The sequence below is a fragment of the Takifugu flavidus genome, chromosome 15 (assembly GCF_003711565.1).
Source record: "Takifugu flavidus isolate HTHZ2018 chromosome 15, ASM371156v2, whole genome shotgun sequence".
Lineage (NCBI taxonomy): Eukaryota > Metazoa > Chordata > Actinopteri > Tetraodontiformes > Tetraodontidae > Takifugu > Takifugu flavidus.
The window spans coordinates 2794917-2815711 of record NC_079534.1 but is presented as its reverse complement, the minus strand read 5'-3'; the positions used below and the strand labels follow the sequence as shown (position 1 = coordinate 2815711).

Genomic DNA, 20795 nt, shown 5'->3' with positions numbered 1-20795 from the left:
GTACAAACAACCCCCACCCCACCCCACCCACCCCCCCCACACACACACCATAATGATGTTAATTATAAAGGCATGTGGAAAAATATACAGAACTATAAATTGATTCTTTGATTATAAATAATCCCCCTTTTAAAACACTGAGGATCCAAACCTTGTCTATTTCTAATTATCGTTCCCTTTAAGCAAAACCTATGATAAATAACAACAGATGCGACTGTAAATAATCTTGGCTTGTGTTTGAGCAGGCAACATATGGTAAAAATATACATCCCGGGGCAGGACTTGTTGAACATATTTATTGGCCCGATCAGCAGAAAAAGACAATCAATCAATCTGAGACGAAGCTTCGTGTTGAGATTAACGAGGCTCCAAACCAGTGATACATTAAATACATTTAGCGACTAATTAATACATTTGTTTTTCATCAGCGATTTTGGGGAATTAGACTTAAAAGAATTCATCATAATAAACTTCGGGGGAGGAGGTCGTCTCTGGAGGAAGTCTCTGCCTCTCGTACATGCTGATGTAAGAGCGAAGGAGGTCCTCTATAATCTCAGCCTACAAACGGAGAACAGTGACGTAATGTTGTGATATTCACGAATAAAATCGCTTCTTTTTTTTTTGCCACCCTGGTGGGAACAGTCCCTCACCTTCGCCGTTTCACAGACGAACTTGCTGCACTTCATCACGGTTTTGATGCTCATGTGGAAGTGCTCGTTCCTGGCGTGGTAGTGCGTGATGCGGCTGAAGGGATACGCGACCAGCTCCTCCTGAACCGCCAACAGCTCCAGTCAGGGTGCTTCCACACAACACCACACTTAAAAGTAACCTTCCAGGACCATTACCGGGCCTACCTTCGTCTCCGGGGCCATGAAGCCGACACCTTTTTTGCTGATCACGACCACGATGGCGTTGGGGAAGCTCTCCTCGCACGTTTGCTGTGGTGGGATAGATCAGAGCACAGCGGTGAAATGGGGGATCTTTGTCTCTCCGCTCCCACTTTGACCACGTCTCTCACTTTTGCCTCGAAGAAGCTGCAGCCGAACGTCCGCCAGGTCGACGCCACTTTCAAAAAGCGGATTTTGGCCTCCTGCACCGTGATGCCGCTCTGATCCTTGTAGGAGGAGAAGATGTGCTGCACGCGGAAGATCCAATAAAAGAAGAATTACAGACACCTCAGAAGATCCCCGTCTCCACCACGTGACTCATTTTACCTTCTTCCAGTCCTCCGGGGTCATGAGGTTTATCTGGTCGGCCGGAACGAGATCCTTCAGCATTTCGGGGATTGCGACAAACTGGGATTTGTCTGAATCAACCTGGATTCTGAAGAGCAGCCCGCCCAGGTGGATCATGTCCTCTCTCGTGCAGTTGTGACGCCCCTTCAGGTACTTGGGCACCTCCTGCACGGATGCACCACAGACGTCACGCATCGAGGCGACTCTGGGAGGTTTAAAAGTCCGAGTTTGACTGAATACCTGGGGGAAATGAAACATGAGGTCTGCGACTGGATCTCTGCCCGGGATCACGTTTAGCCAGAGCTTCCTCTTGAACATCACCAGGTAGAGGTGAGCGGCTGCACTGGCTGAAAAAGCAAGATGAAACTGGTAAACACAGCCGTGTTCCACAAACGGAAGATGCCAGCGTGAAAGGTGACCTTCTTTGGCCTTTTTTGCCTTCTTCAAAGAGTGGGAGGCCTGTCGTGTGCTGTCAAAGAAATACTGGTTCTCCTCCAAGCTTTTCACCTGAAGAAACACAACGTCACCCTATTAAAATCTCATCAGGTTGCCAGAGTCTCCCCTCCAACACGCTCATAAATCCCAACATGTCAGCAGCCTGTAATGTCAGGTGACATTGGGGTAAAAGCCGCAGCCTCACCTTTTTCCGTGTTTTCAGGTAGAGGCCGTATCCATTGACTGAGCTGAGTTTGAGCTGGGAGGCGACGCTGTCGCAGAGCTCTCTGATCGTGGTTGTTGATGTCACCTCAAATATCTGCAACACAGCAACCAGAAAATGGGCCCTCGCTCTCTTACAAAGTGAGAAAAGTCATATTTCTTATGGTTTAACTGGAAAAAAAACCCATGCCACTTAGCTTTTTCTGTGTATTACCTCATTTGTTTCATTTGGGAAGTGAACTTTATGAAGGATGCGGGTGCTGTTCTGCTGGATGGCTTCGAGCTCTACCGGATCGGGAGGAAACCTCCTGGGCTCCTTACTGACGTTTGAAACACATGCAAGCGAAATATTCAAAATCTCTCCCGAAATCTCTTCAAGGAAGCGCGCGGCTGTTTATTTCACTCTCGGCCCGACCTCAGCATCTCCTGCAGCCTCTGCAGGCAGTCGGCGGCCAGCTGATCTCTGGCGCGGGACTCCAGGAAGCGCCGAGCGTGGCTCCTCAACGCGGGACTGGGCGGGAACAAGCCTGTGCAGAGCCACATCAGCTGCCACCCACGCTCCATGCTCGACCTGAGAGGGTTCAGGAGGATTCAAAGATGACTGGACATGTTGGTGCTTGATTGCGGCTGAATTTAACTAAACTAATCCAGAGATTATGCGCAGTGTACATCCCCTCCCACACAATTACACATTCTGCAGCCTTTTGCGAGTGTTTGTGTCACTCTTGTCGTGGGAAAACAAAAAACAAGAGTTGTGGGGGACTGGGATGCAAATCTTCATGCAAAACTGCGTGTGTTTTCTAGGGATCCACCTGTTGCTGTTGCCGGTCATCTGCCTCATGATCTGGCAGTAGATTTCATCCTTCAGGGCGTCGTGTTGGGTAGCCGGGCCAAAGATCTGGTCAGTCAGCTCTATAGGGTTGCGAGCGTGATGGGGGTAGTCGCCCATGTACCTCAGGATAGGTGGCAGGAGAAGGTCAAGGAATTCTCCGGAATATTGAATGACATTTTCAAACAGAGGAGCTTTCATCACGGCGCACGCGTGAATGTTGGGAAAGAGGCTAAAAGAAAGAAAAGGCTAAAAATCCACAGACCAAAAAGGTGTCAGATGGTGGATCTCACTGTAAGTTTTATGAAGAATAACGGGAGATAGTTCACGGATATCGGTGAAGGCGTTGCAGGCCAGGTTGCTGAGCTCAGCGCTGTGCATCAGGTTCTTCAGCAGCGGCTGTCTGAGTAGTTCTCCAGAACAAGCCCACAGTCTCTCGCTTTTATGGGCACCATGTCTGCTCCCTGCAGGCCTGTCACAAGAAAGTCCAAAAACCCAGTAACTTTTCCCATCACTGTATATACTATTAAAGAATGATGGGAAAAGTTCCTATGATTGTTAGTACCTGAAGTTCTCAAGCGCAAAGTCTTTTAAAGAAACAGGAGCCACCGTTTCCTCTCCCTCCGCGGAGTTCTGCACCACTGGCATTTTCTTCTGTCCTGGACTGAGCAGCTCCTGGGTCAGGAACACTTAATTAGAGCAGGAGGGGAAACTCATCGAAACATCTAACGAACTCCTGGATCCGGGTGCGGTTCTGAACGCGCCACGTGCAGGGTTCTAATGTTACTACACATCTTTTGAAGATCTGATGAATAGAATCAGGGTCACAATCTGGACGCAGGATGTAATCAGGGAGTCATCTTATCCCAAATACATGATCCCACTGGACCGTGTGAGTGTTTGGGGAGACCGTCGTCCTGGACGCAGAATAGACAGTCGTGATGTAGAGGGTGTGTGTGTGTGTGTGTGCGTGCGTGTGTTTGGCCTGAATCTGTCTGCTGTTGTAACTGGCCATCATTAAAGTCACCCGACACACGTGCAACAGCCAAAACACGCCGCCGGCGTCCATATCAACTGTAACCGATGCAGACGGGTGGACAACGTCTCCGATTTGGGCAGCCAGTCGAAACAAAGCTAAATCTGATCTGATCGCATTGAAATTTGTGTAGACAGTCAGATCATATTTGAGAAACAAAAGGTGGCCTCAAACAACCCTTTGCTGTCTTCGACTTTTATGAGTTTGGACCATTCGTCGCCTTAAAGCGCTTTGTCCTGGTAGTTTGGGAAAAGGACAAACTGTACCAGCACGTCTTCGGAGGGTCTGCTGAGAGTTGGAAGGAACAGCAGCAGATCCCTGTAGACGGTGCCACTGCTGCAGGTCCTCTGGTTGGTGGCTCTGATCCAGGTGGCGTCAGCAGACGGCTGGTCCTCCCTCTCCACCAGCAGCAGGTCGCCACGTTCACAAACCAGGAACGTGGGATCTTCTAAAGAACCAGTCAGAGCGGTGAAGGCAGCTGTTTTGGTCTAGCACGTGCGGGCCGTCGGGTCGTACCGGTTCTACTGATGTCCTGCTGAGCCAGCGTGTACACCGAGCGTCCTCTCAGCCCCTCCAGATGCTCCTCTATGAGTGCCGCCATGTCTGCAGCTTTCTCGCCCTTCAGGACAAACTCTCCTCTGACGGTGGTCAAACCCACCGACGGGGGGCCGGATTCACTGCCGCTAGAAAAGCGTAACACTTTTGGTGATATTAGAAAATCTTGAGGGTGACGATTTCAGCCGGAACTCACCGATACCTTGTGTGAACTCGTTGTATCTCGAGGTAAGACATCTCAAGGAGCTTCTTGTCTTTTCCATCCATGAAGAGAATGCCGCTCCAGTTAACAGCCACAGTAAATGTACCTGTTTTCAACGGTGGCCCTGCAAAACAGATGTTTCGAAAGCCACCATTGTTGGTATAATGTAATGGAAATAATCATAATAAATGGTGTGTCGACTCACCGGACACCATCGTTACTTCATAAAACCTGGAGAAGTTCAGGGGCCACTTCTGTCGGGCACTGTTGACCAGCTCTACCTTCACATCTTCTGATTTCCCTTTTGGAGCCTGCGTGATGGTCACACAGGGGTCACCTGAACTGCTCTGACCTGAAGCTGCAGCCTAAGTGAGGAACCTCCAACGTACCTGTAGATGTGCCGAGCTGATGAGGTCGATCCACTTTGCCGTCCCTCTGCTCTCAATGAGCTCGTCGGCGATGCACTCCTCCACCACCTTCTGCATGTTGTCTCTGTTGTACGCAGGGCCAAACTGGATGTGATAGTGCATCGCTGCCAGGCTGATGTGTTCATCCTCCTGAGGAATGCAACACAAATCCAGAGCAAACATTTGGAGTGAGCATTTTTAAGTTTCTGGAACTTTGGGGCTGCACTGGAATTATCTATGACAACAGAGTGAAGACCAAAGTAAAGCTTTTTTATACTTTCTTTAACCTTGAAGTAAGTGTAGGTTTCATTGCCACAGTTGGACGTTTGCATCGTCCCTAATACTGCCACCAGCTGGTCAGTAGGTGTAATTACATGCAACAGGTTCTCAAAGCCAAGATGTCTCCGAGATACTGCACACACTTCCTATGGTCTCACCTTCTCACACGTGTACTCGTTCGACTTGATGCCTTTGATGACTTGTCTGTAAATGAGATCTGTGCTAATCGGGTCCATGGAGCAGTCGTGCCAGGGCGCAAACAGCTCCTTGCGAAAGCAGAGCGTCCAGGGGGCGTCGCGTCCCTCTTTACCCTGCCTTCTCATCTCCTGCTCACACTGAGAGATCGCATCCAGCACATGATCCCCACAGCTGCCCAGAGACCACATCTGCCAACACAGCAGAGCATTTCTCCGTGACACCTCGGCTCTAAATTCAGGATTCACAACCCCGACGTTTCGATTCTCTGTAGCTGTGACACAACTGGATGCAAAATGTCAATATGAGCTGGAACAGAACTGGTTAAAGGTGCTAAATCCCAACCTTGTCAAAGAGGCTGATGTAGAGGGAGAATCCATATTTGTCTTGCAGGTTAATTTTGTCCGCCAAAGCTCGACAGACTTCAGCAGCAATCGAGGCTGAATCCAGATGCAGGTCGACCGAACGTCCGTCCAGCAGAGCTACAGACACATTTATGGGCTCCTTTGATTTTGCAGCCTGTCAGTGGGGCGGGGAAGAGGGTGGGTTTCGACAAAGAAAATCAGAGAACTGCAATGAAACCAGCGAGCGAATTCACGCCTTCGCTTCCTGTGAGACGATAAGGAAGACGTGACTGAGCTTTTCTACCTGCAGCTCTATCCAACAGGGAGGCTCCTTCCGTTCGCCGTTGACTTTTATGCGACTCAGGAGTTCAGAACAATATGATCCATAACCTTCTGGCCCCTGTAGGAGAAATCTCTCCAAATACTGTGGGGACAGAATTACAGTAGTTTACTAGTGATGATCGTATCTAATTGTTTTAAACGTGTCATCAGAACTGGGAATGAGAAAGGTGAAGCACAGACACAGGCAGAACTGCCTCGCTGCACACTGACCTTCATGAAGAGGTCGGTTGGAGGAAAGATCCCAAGACAGATGGAAAGAAGGGTCCAACCTTTCATCTGGCTCCTCTTGTTCTGGTTCTTCACCAACTGCTTGCAGATCTGACAATAAATTTCATCCCTGCAGCAGAAGGAAAACATGAAATAACAACAACAATCAGCCACCAACAGAGAATAATTCAGGATATCCAGGAGCTGTTTTTGGTCGTGCCTTATGTCTTTTCTTGATAGCGCGTATCCAGCAATAAGGTGGAGCTTCTCCAGGGAGGAAAGTGGACGATCCGGGTTGGGGCCCTCTCCGACCAACACGTTCTCTTCCTCCCTAAAATCCTCCAACTGGTAAAGACCAGAATGACAATCAGCGGATGACTAACGACGAATCAGATAGAACGAACATCGGCACTCGCCTCTGCGGGTATCACGGTGGGCCTCCTGTTTCCACCTCTGTGCTTAATCTTGTTTTTCCCAAAGGCTTCCTGTGTTGAAAAATATGAATCGTGTAAAAGCCAAAAACCAATAAAAATGGAAATTCGGGGTTTGGTTCAACACCCAACCTGTTCTAGTTCCACTATGTCGTCCAGCTTAATGCCTTGCCTCATAGGTAAGTTACGAGAAATGGGCCTCGAATCCTTAGTCGCCGTTTGCGGAGAGGTCGGTTCCGGCAGGTCTTCCATAAAACGCAGTATGACCCACCAAACAGTAAGACAGGCCTGGAAAGGAAGAAGAAATCAACATTTCTAACCCCCAAAACTCCTTTGAAATCTTCTTTGTCTCACCAGTGCGTCGCCCTCGTCGTCATGGTGTAAGAGGGGCTCTGTAAGTCTCTGGATGATGTGCGTGTGTGTGGCGCCGCCCTGGAAGTGAAGGACGCTGAACCTATGGAATGAAAACTCGCCGCTGTTGTCCTCAAACTCCTCGTCCTCTTCCGGTGGTGGCGTGGACGTCGACGAGGCTGGAGAGGAGAACGGCGTGATTCCATTCTCCTTTAAAGACAAGACAAGCCCACTCGGTAAATCTGTTGACAACAGTTAGCATAGCAGGAACGTGGGCTAACCTTGACATGAGGAGATTCTGACGACTTCACCTGGAGGTCATCTTGTTGAGCGAATGACTCGGGGTCCTCCAGCTCCCGAGCAATGGCCAAGAGTCGTTGCTGAAGCTCTGAGGCGATTAGCTCGTGGTTCTACGTGAAACAGAGTTTAAGCGTCGGAGGCGTGATTCCCTTCCTGTGCTACCTTCGTAGACTCTTGACTGCTACGTACATCATCCCGAATCTTTTCGGTCCTTCTCCTGGCCAACATTCCCCTGGTGAAAGCCTGCAGCCGTACAGCGGCGTTGCTCTTCTGCTTCAGATCCTTCCGAACAAAGTAGCCCCGCAGCTACAGACACATGACAAAGCTTCAAGATTCTTTCCACTTTCCAACGAAGGCATCTGCAGCCCGGGATGTTTTTACACAGCGGTACGCACATGCCGTTGAATGGTGACGGCTGCTGCCTGCTGCCTTAAGTACTGCGATCGCAGCTTCCTACTACGGATCTTCGATATCAGCCGTTCGAAGCCACTGTGAATCTGTGAGGGCACGAAAGGTCAAGGCTCTGAGATAAGCTTTGTTTAGTCAACGCCATGAATGGCAGGCGAACATCAGACCTTGCGTCGTCTCCTGCAGGACCTCCAGTAATTCTGCAGCATCACTGCCGCCCTCCTCTTCCTCAGGAAAGATATTCTGCAGGAAAAGAGGTAAAGTGTGTTCAAGAAGAGGCAGGTTTCAGTACATGTGCGGTGTTGTGTCCTCTCTAATGTCCTGCACCTGTCTTTGGATCCCTTCATGAAGGTCTGGATCACCAGAGCTGCTCTGTTGCGCATTCGGTCCCTCGTTTGTTCCAGAATAATATCACGGGAATCCTTGAGGAACAACAAAATCACCTTAAAAACATCCTTTTGTGCAACACATAGCTGGAGACAGCCTGAATGCTAATGCAGTTTTTTTTGTGTTTTTTTTCTTCACCTTCAGGAAAATCTTGGTCTTGCCTATTTTCCACTTGTTTTTGTCTTGAATCACAGAGCGGCAGATGGCTTCACAGCAGGCAGCCGCTGTATTCTGGAGAGACGATAAAAGACGGATTCAACAGTGACGAGATGCCAATAGCTGCAGAGTCTTCAGAGGAAGAGACAATAAACAGGTAAAATGTCAAAAGGTGTTCGTTAAGAGACGATAAAAACACAACGAACTGTTTTGGGGTCGCAGACGGTCCTGTCCAGCAGCATCCTGTATCGGTTCAGGAAGTCCTTGTGGCTGTGCCGGATGGGGTATCCCAGCTTCCTGATGTGGATGGTGTCCATCATGCCAAAGCATTTCAGCTGGTGCATGCACAGGTTCCTGTCAAACACCTGGAGGGGAACATGTTCATGCAAAAACACTGCACTGCTCAACAGCTCAAAAGGAAGGAGAAGCAGATTAAGATCATAAAACTGCGGGTAGTTAAGGTTGATATAAACTCTTTGTACAAGGTAGTGCTGGCATCTGTTTATGACGCCTTCCTGCCAGGCACGAGGTCCAAAAGGGAGTTGCCAGTCATAACAAAGCTGAAAGGTCACTGCTTAGCATGAAGGAAAAGAAACGCAACTTCTCTATTTCAGAAACAGCAGAACAGAAGTGAAAATTGAGCAAAATGGACCTATTTTGGACCTGCCAGTTATCGAGAGTTCTCCAATCTTGACGATAGTTTTGGGACGCTCGGGTGGGAGATTCTGATGCTGCGTCATTTACCTTTGGCTGCCTTTTATCGTTGGGCTTGATGCAGCGGACGAAAAAGGGCTGGCAGTCCGACAGAGCTTTCATGAGCGAGTCCAGAGACTGGCGGAACTGACCGCTCAGCGTCGGCACCTGCTTGGAGTTGTCAGCTGGGCCCTGCGAGATGGAAAAGATCATCACGTTAACTGAGGATTCAGGAAAACGAAGGTCCAGTTGCAACAAGGGCCATGAGATCTCTTTGAGATGGAAATTGTGTTGTTTCCACTTACAGACGCGCACACGTGTGTTGTAGCATGATAAATAGAGGGAAATCAGAATTCTCGTACCCGTACGGAGTTCCTGGGTGTCATGGTGACCCTGTTGTTGATGCTAATTTTCCTTTCTGTCTTTGGGAGCTGAGACTGAAACATCTCACGGAGGAGCTGATTGGTGGACACGTCGACCATTTTGATTAAGTCCAAACTGACGGCATCCCTGTTCTTCTCGAGAAAGCCTTAATTTGAGAATTCAAACATTCAATGAATAACAGCCCTCAGCGCAGATGTTTGATCTGCGTTTGTACCTCTGGATTCATAGTAGACCACTCCTGCAAAGTGACGAATCCCAAAGTCCGTGTCTCCTTCCCGGCTGGAGGCGACGTAGTTCCTGTTTCCCGTGTGGTGCTGGTTCATCTTCTGCAGCATGCTGAAGTCAGAACCCTGCCGCGCCACAAACAGACCTGATTTTTTTCCCCCGTAAAGGCAACGTGGTTTCACTGGAATTCGCGGAAAGGCAGCGAGAGCACCGACCCTTGGAAACTGGCTCTCCTCGTCAATCAGAGCCAGCAGGTTGCAGGGTTTCACAGCCAGGAGGTCCACAATTTCCCAATTGTCGTTAAATCTGATGTTGGTCCAGGGGATCTCTTCCCTCTGGTACTCCTCCTGTTCCTGCCTGAAGATGTGGTCCACGAAGAACTTCTGCAGCTTCTCGTTAGCGAAGTTGATGAAGAGCTGCTCGAAGCTGCACAGCGGAGTGACCTCTGCTCAGTTTAAAAATGCCGTCATCGCCTTTCCCCCAAAGTGTTTGCGGAGGATTATCCTGACCTGTTTCTGTCGAAGTTCTCGAATCCGAATATGTCGAGGAGTCCGACGGACAGGAAGGAGGATTTGGGGGATTCGGCCAGGTTGCTGTAGATGACGCTGTTGATTTTCCCAACAATCCATATGAAGAGTTTATTGTAGATTGCCTGGAATTTCAACACATTTAATCAATTTATCTATTACAATCGCAGAGACCCGGATCCCTGAGCAGTGGCAGGAAAGACTCCAATTGGACAGGGAGAAACCCTGAGCAGGACCAGGGTCTTTGTTCACACGTGGAACAGAATGTATGTTGGTTTATGGGAGTCAATCAGCTTCTTTACCTTGACCAAGGCATCTCTGCAGTCGGAGGCCTGCTTGGAGCTGAGGGGTTTGGTCACGCTCTCCCTCATGGTCATGATGGAGCGACTGGTCAAACTGGAGGCCAGCAAGGTTTTCCTGACCTTTAGGAAAACAAAAGCGCGTTAAATACCAGAAAAGACCATCGCGGGGAATAAAAAGCGCTCACCCCCAGCAGTGAGGCGGCGACGTGGAAGTGTCCCGATTTGTTGACGTGACAGGTTTCCAGGTTGTTCTGTGTGTTGCCTGGTGCCGCGTGAGACAGCGACAATCAAGACGACGACAATTTGCAATCAAATACAAAACCGGCAGAATGGGTTTGTTAACGCTCACCCTGAAAGTTGACGTTCCCCAGGTGCAATATGGCCGCCAGCAGCTTGAGAATGTCCCGACGCTGGTTGTCCGAGAAGAACAATTCCAAGGCCGAACAGACGTCCTGGTAAATCTCACCATCGTCTCTGCCCTCGCACTCGACGCACGCCCCCTGCAGCAGGTTGGGGTTACCGTGGTGATCGCCGCCGCATTGTGGTTGGGTGTGACACTGCTGAAGGTTACTGCGGTACCTTTGTGAGGAACGCGTATTCCCGGGCGTCACCGAGGCCCAACGTCTCCTTCTCCTCAGCTGTGGTTCCTGCCAGCATGCAGTAGAATATGTGGTAGTTTCTCTCCTCCGGGGCCTTGAAAGTTGTCAAATGCATGTCATTATCCACCTCATGATTCCATCATTGTGTTCCGTCCACATCAGGGGTGGCGGAGGTGCTGGACTCTGTCCCAGCAGTGTGCAGGTGTCATTATTGGTAGCGCGGCTTCCTCACCTGATGGCAGACGCGAGACTTCTCCAGAAGATACTGCTCCATACGGGCGCCTTCGATCACTCCGTCCCTGTTGAAGAAGATCTCCAAATACTTGCCGAAGCGGCTGGAGTTGTCATTGCGGATCGTTTTGGCGTTCCCGAACGCTGCGCGGGATGAGACGAGGATTCTGGTGTGTTTAAGTTCACTTGCTGTGATGGATGTACAGGCGTACCTTCCAGTATGGGGTTCGACTCCAGGATCAGCCGCTCAGTCCGCTGCTCAGACATCTCGCTGCTGACGGACGCCAGGTACCGCAGGATCAGCTTGGTGCTCTCCGTCTTTCCAGCCCCCGATTCCCCACTGGAGAAAAATGATGCATTCGTACTGTCTTTACGCGCCACACTGCTGAACGGTTCTCCTCACCTGATGATGCAGCACTGGTTCTGAAGATGGCGGATCATGTGACTGTAGCAGGCTTCAGCCAGAGCGTAGATGTGCGGTGGGAGCTCCCCCAAGTTTCGGCCGTGATACAACCTCACCTGAACGACGCACACAGATCGGTTACCTGGCACGTGAAGGACAAGACGCAACCCAAAAAAGCGTGAATTTAAAAGCTAAACCAGCCTCACCTGCTCACTGGTGTATATGGGAAAATCCTGGTATGGATTTATGGCAACCAGCACAGAACCTATATAGGTCTACGGTAAAGAAAATGGCAGTAATTCGTCTGATGGGTTTGGTAAAGCAGAGGTATGTTTTGAATGCACGGACAAAATTTCTTTTTCCGTCTTACGTAGATGATGCCTCGCTTGTGCCGAAGCATCAGGTTCCTGAGGAGGCCGGCCTCGCTCATCTCTCCCAGGTCGATCATGTCGTCCACGCCCTCCGCCAGTGTCGGGTGCATGACCCTGAGGGACGCCTCCAGCTCCTGGGACAGACTGTGCTCCTGGAAGGGGGTCAGACTGTGTTTCTGAGACGTCTCGTTAGGCAACAAGGATGTTAATGTTGCGCTGCGCCCATGTTTACCTTCCCCTCATCGTCCACCAGTAGACGCTGGCCAGATGATGTGACTTTGACCCTGGCTCCTATGGCTACCCCGGCGGTCGAGTCCACCCAAACCCACTCTCCCTGAGGTTTACAGCGACAATCACAGAATGGTGCCGTTACAGCAGAATGAGGCTTCGCTCGGGAACAGAGGGTCTGTCCATCAGTCACGTCCAGGCAGAACTTACCTTTTCCAGCATCACCGATTTGCTGCTTCTCTACTCCCTGAAGAAATGTCTGAAAGGCATTCCGTGCGGGATCTTCATTAATTCATTCCCTTCTCTGAGCCGCACTCTGTTGGTCTGCGACAGCCCGAGGAGGAAGGACCCATTCTCAGAAAGGCTTTATGGCACTTTGACTTTGAACCATCAGGGAAAACAACCCTGGGCGAGGGTGTTTATCTGAGATGACCGATGGGAAAACTTTTCAGGACCAGTTAAAGAGTAAATAGTTCTGATCATAGGGGCATTGGAATAACAGGGCAATGTTCAACTCTTAAAAAATGAATTTATCAGTGTTTAATTGGCCCCAAAAGACCCGAAAGTGCCTCGTTTGAATGTGAACATGGTTTAACACGCTGCTGTGATGAATTTATGTGCAGCCTTTGGACTCTGGTTTCTGGAAAAGCTGCCCTGTTGATGATGAGATAAAGATTATTGCTGCACCCGAATGATTTTATCAAAGGGAGATGGCATCGTAGTGGTAGATCTAATGCAAAGAAGCTGTCGTTTATCTGGTGGTACTTCAGAGGAATCCCCGCTCAAGATTATTTAAGGCTATGAGAAGACTGAGAAGACCTGAAAGTGGGATTTTATTTATTGCAAGTCTGGATATTTTCTTTTTTGTTTACCCTGCGTTGTTCACCAGGGTGAGTTTGATTTGGTCTTTGTTACTATGGCAGCACAGATCAAAACAGCTAAAGCTTTCCAAAAACATTCTTCAACATTCCTAGTCATTGGTAGCTTTTTATTTTGTTTACAGGTGGTGGTGATGTTCAGTACAGCACATACACAATTTCAATACTGACCAAAAAAATTAAGAATTTTATTTTTATTTTTTTTTATCCTATTGAACCACATTTTTGACCCTCAACTGCAACCATGATTCAAATTATGTCCTTCAAACTCGACAGAAATTCAGATTGTGGCCCCCGACCTTGCCTTAAAATACATTCAAATCATTTGCCACAAAGTAAAAATAGTCTTAAAACATTTACATTTCACTTGTAAAATCTGAGAGATGAAGATTTAATAGTGTGTAAACCGCAGATGAAGATAGCTCGTTAGAGTTCAGCTCAGCAGGACTCCAACCATGATACCAGATGAGCCCCATCTAAAGAAAAACTAAAGAAAATTCCCCAAACTTTGATAGATTTGGCTCCCCATGGCTGCCTGGCACCACATAGGCTCAAAATTCAATCAAACCAAGTGTTCAAACCACCAAAATGATCCCTTTAAAGCAAAAAGGCAGGTCCACACTGTTGCAGTTGACTAAATTAAGGCAGAAAATCTTAATGCTTCCGTCACATCTGAGAGGAAACATAATAATAAACAAAAAAGCACAAAACAGCTGGAAGCAAATGAGCCAAAGTAAAGGCGTCTTTGTTTTAAGACCACCGACCAATTCCAGCAGCAATTCACATTCAAGTCATCTCCATGTCGCGTATTAAAACAATAATTTAAGGTGATAAACTGCACTGTTATTTAACAGAACACGAATGAATCGCTTAAATAAAACGCCATTATTTGTGTTTCCTGCTGGGAAGTAAAAGGCTCTAATATACCGGTCTGGTGTCCTTTACGGCTCCCTTCTCTCTCCACAACAGACGCTGGCGTTGAACTGAAATACGTTTTAGCTTCTACACATTAGGCCAGTAACAGCTGTTACACCACAGCGTGAGGAAAAGCCGCTGCTGCGTTAGTTCACATGGACTCGGAACAGTTCTGATGGTTAAATGTGCAAATTTAAACATCTAAAGTGCTCTGCGTGGCGCGTTTATGTTTAGCACTTGCTCTCCTCAGGTCTCTTCAGCACGGCGCCGTACTTCATGGCCGTGCCGTCCACTTTGAGCTGCACCTCCACCAATGTGAAGAGTGCGATTACCTGGGAGAGCAAAGAAGAATTGTAATTATTGCCATCTGAACTCGGCTCTCCAAGCCATCGATTATATTATATCTATTAAAAATAATGTGCCAACAATCCAGGCGTTCCCACCTGCTCCACTGGAGGTTCTTCTAGGTCCTCAGCTGCCCAGAGCAGAACCAGCTCAGACTTCTTTCCCACCTTATGATGGCGGAATGAGACCAGGCCTGGGATCAACTGAAATGGAAAGAAATGGTTGGTCTTGCTTGTCTCTGTGCAAGTACAGCCAGCAGAAAACACAAAAATGATCCTAACAGAGTCTAAAATGAACTCAAACACAAACCAACCTTGCAATAGATGCGTTTCTGGACTCCGTATCTGAGAACCAGCACATCGAAGGACTGATCCAGTACCCCCATCACCATGGCCTCAGAGTCCAGAGGACCACACTCCTGCGGAGCAAAAACAAACACCTGACTATGCTGCAAATACAGCGTTCGGCAAAGAGCCGAGAGCTGCTGCGATCTGCTAACACACCTTAACAAACACTCCGAAAAAGAGCTCACTGCTGAGCTCCTGGACTCTCTTGGACACCTTCTTTTTGTCATTGCAGTGCGAGGCTTGTTTCTGGACCTGGTCTGTCGCCAGGCTGAAGTTAGGGCCGCATTCTGTGGGCAAACAAGCAGGTAAATAATGAAAGTGGGCGTGAAACAGAAGGGACCATCAGTTCTGTTGAAATGGCACCCACTCAGGGACGCAACCAGCAGCCGATGGACGATGACATCAGCGTAGCGTCTGATGGGTGAAGTGAAGTGAGTGTAAAGCGGAACGTTGAGGGCGTAGTGCTTAAAATTGGTTTCCTTGTTGAAAGCACCGGTACAGAAATAGAGTGCCATCTGGGATACGGGAGAAAAAAGAAGAAGAAAAAACACGGCTCAAATACTCCAATCTAACAAAAGACGGTGACCAAACTTCTGCGGCCGGTTCTGAGCTCTTACCTGCATGGGTCTGGAACACATGTGCGTGAGGACTTCTTTTCTGGCGCTGGAATACTTGTCATCACCAAAAGTTGCGTGAATGCTCTTCTGCAGGTCCAAAATAGAGAATCAAGGATACATAAAACATGGCTCAACAGAACTAAAACCTTTAAAAATCACATACAGGAATGTCTGTGTGTCTGTGATAAGAGGTGGATACTGACGTGTAACGCTCCTGCAGACGACAGGTCGATGTCGATACCCAACTGGTCACAGAACTCCTGCAGCTCGTCCACCATTTTGATTTTGGGTGGAGGGTGGCGGCGGAGCAGGGCCACCTCAGGGAATCTGGCGTAGATGTGGTTGGCTGTGGCGATGTTGGCCAGTAACATAAACTCCTCCACCAACCTAGAGCACACACAGTCACAGATGTTAAAGAGGAGGAGGAGGAAAGACCCTGTGGTGCATCCCTGGATGTTCTGCTACTCACTTGTTGCTGTCTCTGTACTGGTACACGAAGCAGCCCTGAGGCATCATGCTCTCTTTATCCAGGGTGAAAGCCAACTTGAGCTAAAATAACACAAAAACACAGCATGAACAAACTCAACCTCCGTGTGTAAATAAATGATCCACTGGTGAATTCTTAAGTGCAGATGCTGAAATCAAGACCTGGTCTAGTCTGAGGGCCCCTCCCGTGAAACGCTGAGCTCGCAGGTTTTTGGCAATGGCGTGCAGGTCGAGCACGGCCTGGTGGATCTCGTCGATGGGGTGTTCGGGGTCCATTGGCGGCAGTTCCCCGGCTGAAAACATTTTCTCGGGGGCCTCGATCATGCTCTGAGCGTGGTCGTAACTCAACTTGACGCAGGAGCGGATGATGGTACGGCCGAACCACTCGCTCAGTATCTAAAAGGAAGCAGGTGAAGCACAATGAATGACGCGGGAGTGGAAAAACGGCTACGTGGGATCTTTATTCGTTCTACCTTCCCCTCCGGTGTGACTTTCCAAATGACAGACAACGTGAGTCTGTCGCTGAGTGGGTTCAAGCTGCACAGCTCCTCGCACAGCAGCCGCGGCAACATGGGGATCACCTGCACGAGAGGAGGTCAGGGTAAGGCGTCTCAAGCCAGAGTAAAGGTACGAAAATCAACAATCAACACAAATAAACAAACAAGCGTTTCAGTGCATCATTAATAAACATGCACTGAGGGGCACTAACCTTCTGTACCAGGTACACGCTAGTCGCTCGTTGACTGGCGATGATATCCAGGGCGCCGCCCTCCTCCACAAAATAACTCACATCAGCGATATGGACCCCCACCTCAAAGTTACCTGTGTTTGAAAAACAAAACAAAAACAACAAACATGCATCTGAAACCAGTTTTCCACATGTCTGTGAGGGTAAAGGAGATGTTGTGAGCGTTTACCGTCAGGGAGCCGTTTGCAGGAAAGAGCGTCATCTAGATCTCTGGCTGTCGCAGGATCGATTGTGAAGATACATTCTTCCCTACAGGTGAACAACATTGTTGTGTGTGACCATTATTCAGGCTTCATTCAGAACACGTCACCTAATTTTGGCTCCAACCAGGATGTAGATTGTTCCCAATTGTTCTAAAACCGTATCCTACCTCAGGTCTTTCCTCTTTCTGATCTCCTCAGGCGGGATGCTCCAGGGCAGGTTCTTGGGGAGGCAGTCCAACACCTCATCTGAAAACTCGGAAAAATCCACCTCATACTCCAGAAGGATGCCCTCCGTCTCTGGCTCGATTTCTCCAGCCTGACCCAGAGTCTTCATGAGACGACTGGAGGAGGCAAAGGGAAGCGTTTAGCACCTGTTGGACTTTGTGCATCAAGACTGAAAATGCAACACTCACCCCTCTGCAAAGTTGCTGTTGGCCTCCCAGTTGGTGATCCGACATATGTACAAGGTGCTGGCGTAATCGCCCGCACGGCACCTGAAGTCTTCCGGACAGTCGGCAAGAGGAACGTTAATCCGCGGGACTCGGTGGTCCACGGGGGAGAACATGGCAAAAGGCTTATTGGGCACGAATTTCAGGAAGCCCGTGGCAGCTCTCGAGTGTTTCTTCTCAACGATATAGACGACCTAGAACACCAGAGAAAAGAGAAGTCACGCTCTGATTCACCCCAGCTTCAGACATGTCTGGTCTTGCAGTGCAGTTAGGATGCGAGAAGATGCCAGGATGGGTAAAGTTCTGGCTGAACTCACCTTAGCAGTCCTTTGAAGTACTTCTCTGTTCAACCCCGACACCGACGGCTGCTCAGGCGATTTCCCTGCTGTAAACCACATATTGACGGGTGTGAGATCCTCAAACGAACACTTCTTTTCTAAATTCATATAAATAAAGAGCAAAGTTCAGAAATAAATCGTGGATTGATGCATTCCTGGTTACCTGGACAACCAAGACTGAGATCCTGAACATTTTGCGTGATGTCATCTTTGTCGCTGGACTCCGCCACAGCCAGGTCGGACCTGGGGGAGGGCGATGCGCTCTTCTCCGCGGCCGGAACTACATTTTCCCTCTGGCTGTCCGATTCGCTGGAGCACTGACAGTCAGAATCTGACTTCACCTGCTTGAAAACAAAAGAATCCTTCAGCCCCAGAATACCTTAATATCACCGAGACCGATAGCTGAACCAGGCTGTGTTTATCTACCTTCCACTGGTCCTGGGGGAGGACCTGCACCACCACAATGTCTCCATCTAGCGCTCTGTTACGAGCTACGATGCCATCCAGAAATATGTCTCTTGTATCATCCTGCGGAGATAAAATCGAATCATTCATCTTCTGCCACGTGCATTCAAGAGTGCAACAAGTTACCAAGAAGAAACGAGCCTCAGCTGAACTCACTGGTGACGGGATATAAGCGATCTGATAATTCTTTGGGTTGATCCTTAATTGTCCCTGCAAGAAAAAGGTTCAGTTAAAAACCACTTCACTTTAAACATTAAAACATTTCCTTCCTGATCACTGTTAAAGATTGAAATACATAATCTAGAGTGAAAGAAACATTGCTGTTTAAAGCTATTCATGGATTCTGCTTCATATTTTAGGTCTGATCACCCATCCAACTATCAAACATGTTGTGGGGCACCTCACATGAACTGGCCTCTCGCACCTGAATGAGTTCTCCTCTTTTAAGGCCATGAGAAACCTCCTCGAGCGTCAAGTAGGATTCAAACACTTGCTTCTTTTTTCCTTTGCCGTCTTTGTTCTTGTGAGCGGGAGAATTCGGAGCTGGGAAACAATTTGATCAAAGTCAGAAAAAGGGTGAAAAGAAATACAAGGCGTATATCTGCCACTGAGTTTACCTCGGGTTTGCTGGAGTTTGTCGTCTTTACCCTGCCTCAACATCTGAGTGTCAGCACCGGATTTTGATAGTCCTTGTCTGCTTGTGGCATCTTCTGAGTTCTTTTGGGTTTTTTTCTTTGACTTTGCCATCTTCTGCTCCTGTCCAGTTGCAACAGCCGTCTTTGGGCTCTGAGGGGGCCCAAACAATGCGCCTGTCTCTTGAGAGTCCTTGTTTTTCTTCTGCTGCTTCTTGGACTGATTGCACTTTAACAGATGCAGTTCTTCCCCAGACTCGACGTCCCCGTCATAGCTGGTGGTGGTGTCTCGTCTCTGTCCACGCTGCTGCCTGCCAGGCACGCCCTGCTTTCTTTCACGGTCCTGCTGACTGTTCTGGGTGACAAGCTTCTGCAGGTATAGCGACAGTGAACTCGCCTCTCCGTTGCTCTTCTGGGGATATGAGGAATCATCAGCAGAGTCAGAAAAGCTGCTAAGCACCGGGTCTCCCTTTTTCAAGCTCACGTTTTGAACGTCGTTTTGGACTTTGATCAGTGGGCTTGGAATGAGCTCTTCGATTTGGGACATTGTATCCGCCATGTGTTGCTTAAGATAAAGACTAAATTTGCTACTGTTATGCTGACTGAGAAGCCTGGCATAAGCATTTTTCTGAGGAGTAGTACTTGATTGGTTCTGGTTTTGAATTGGTTCTTGATTCGTAGGCTTCTTGGGGTTGGAGAGAGAATCCATGACAAATTTCTGAATATGCTGCGACAGAAAAACAGATATCCCCTTGAGTATTCAACCACGCAACGCACACATTCATGTAACATTTGAAACGATAGAGGTATAAAAATGAACATTAGCTTAAGCTCTCGTAACTTCTCATCTCATTGTAGAACTAAAAGAGGCGCAAGCCCAACGAACGATGGCGTTATTAATGATGTATAAAGACGTGACCTCAAAAACACCGCAGACAATCGCGTACGTGGGTGCATTTGGATCACGGGCAACTTCAACGCCCTTTAAACGCTTTGATCTTCAAATATCAGAGATCTTAATTTTCGTTGACGTTACAAGTATTATTTATATATTCAAGTTAAATATTTTCAAGTTAAAAGCAGTGACCCAAATAGGCAGACTAGCCAATTAAAGGACCTGCAACACACCGGTGGGAACCCATGTGGGTTCGCTACAGCAGCATTTTAAAAACAACCTTACCTGCCAGTCAGAGCTAATGCTAATGATGCTCGGCGACACTTACAAGCCGTCCTTGGAGTGTCACGTAACTTTAAAGTTAACAAAACACGGGTGCAGCGGAATGTTTGTCTGGAAAAACTGAAGACAAAGGACGAACGGCGTCGTTTTAATAAATTCCCTCACAAAACAAATAAACTTCCGTTTTGTTTTCTTCTTCGTGTGTTACATAAGGGCAAACAGAACAATTTGAAAGATGTAGGTGTGTAGCGCCACCTACCGCACTGGAGTACAAAAGCGGTATAAATTACATAAATACATTGCACATGTAAGAGTCCTTGATTTTATTTAGTTTATTTATTATTTTGGTACAATAATACAACAGATATTCATTGGAAAGAATGAAAAAAAAACCTTCCAAGACTTCTAGAGCAGACTCAACATTCAAGGAATTGGGTGTAATTACAACATATGTCCAGCAAGTGTCGCTGGACAATCAATCAATCTTTATTTATATAGCGTCTGTTACAATTACTGTTTTCTCAGCTAAAATAGACTGCTAAATCCATTGCAGAGCCATGCATTAAAACGTCATCCAGATAGATGGTTAGAACTGACTTAAATCTGATTTTCAAAAACCGCTGTTGACCACAATGCCATAAAGAACAGTGATATTTCTTCCTACACTGTTTCCCAGTGTTGCATGGTAGGGAATAGTACTAGTAAGAAACAGACACCGACCAATTTATCTAATCTTACTTCGCACATATCTCTTAAAATGATGCGCAAATTCACACCTTTTCATGTCCCAAAACGTCCCCAGGTGAAAAAAACCCATCCATATTTAATATGACAACTTGATTTTGTTTTAACTATCTTAATGTTAATAATTGTGTTATAATTAAAGTAAACTCTGCTTTATTTCAAGGCTT

General features: G+C 48.0%; 2 protein-coding genes across 7 annotated transcripts; both read right to left on the bottom strand.

Annotated features, from left to right (window-relative positions):
- Window positions 1-281: 281 nt before the first annotated feature.
- Window positions 282-12609, bottom strand: LOC130538887 (unconventional myosin-VIIa-like). 3 transcript variants are annotated; one of them, XM_057056860.1, is made up of 49 exons: window positions 12495-12609; window positions 12289-12390; window positions 12056-12208; window positions 11892-11960; window positions 11686-11801; window positions 11495-11622; window positions 11284-11426; window positions 11032-11145; window positions 10802-10952; window positions 10638-10714; window positions 10453-10572; window positions 10133-10275; window positions 9839-10049; window positions 9613-9748; window positions 9377-9543; window positions 9066-9206; window positions 8528-8686; window positions 8304-8396; window positions 8106-8200; window positions 7946-8021; window positions 7766-7867; window positions 7560-7676; window positions 7352-7480; window positions 7074-7280; window positions 6852-7007; window positions 6705-6773; window positions 6509-6633; window positions 6292-6418; window positions 6044-6163; window positions 5741-5914; window positions 5359-5586; window positions 4904-5071; window positions 4720-4825; window positions 4509-4638; window positions 4274-4440; window positions 4024-4205; window positions 3287-3396; window positions 3057-3193; window positions 2705-2855; window positions 2308-2463; window positions 2107-2212; window positions 1876-1989; window positions 1655-1742; window positions 1476-1582; window positions 1215-1400; window positions 1019-1135; window positions 855-938; window positions 651-770; window positions 282-558 (listed from the first exon to the last, which is right to left on the bottom strand). In XM_057056860.1, exons 1-49 carry the CDS (start codon window positions 12504-12506, stop codon window positions 448-450), a joined length of 6300 nt encoding a protein of 2099 aa, XP_056912840.1. In that variant the 5' UTR covers window positions 12507-12609; the 3' UTR covers window positions 282-447. The 3 variants fall into 3 exon arrangements, with proteins under 3 accessions (XP_056912840.1, XP_056912838.1, XP_056912839.1); XM_057056858.1 differs by having other exon boundaries at window positions 1476-1742; XM_057056859.1 differs by having other exon boundaries at window positions 1476-1742; window positions 4515-4638.
- A 642-nt stretch (window positions 12610-13251) lies between these two features.
- dis3l2 (DIS3 like 3'-5' exoribonuclease 2) lies at window positions 13252-20085 on the bottom strand. Of its 4 annotated transcripts, none has more exons than XM_057056874.1 (21): window positions 19888-20085; window positions 18693-19434; window positions 18500-18618; window positions 18232-18285; window positions 18037-18138; window positions 17774-17954; window positions 17590-17657; window positions 17237-17466; window positions 16991-17164; window positions 16790-16869; window positions 16582-16694; window positions 16346-16453; window positions 16035-16268; window positions 15856-15935; window positions 15590-15773; window positions 15387-15473; window positions 15137-15284; window positions 14926-15056; window positions 14736-14840; window positions 14521-14625; window positions 13252-14409 (listed from the first exon to the last, which is right to left on the bottom strand). In XM_057056874.1, the coding sequence occupies exons 2-21, from the start codon at window positions 19414-19416 to the stop codon at window positions 14308-14310; spliced, it is 3129 nt and encodes a 1042-aa protein (XP_056912854.1). In that variant the 5' UTR covers window positions 19417-19434; window positions 19888-20085; the 3' UTR covers window positions 13252-14307. The 4 variants fall into 4 exon arrangements, with proteins under 4 accessions (XP_056912854.1, XP_056912856.1, XP_056912855.1 ...); XM_057056876.1 differs by having other exon boundaries at window positions 17774-17951; XM_057056875.1 differs by having other exon boundaries at window positions 19931-20083.
- Window positions 20086-20795: the final 710 nt, after the last annotated feature.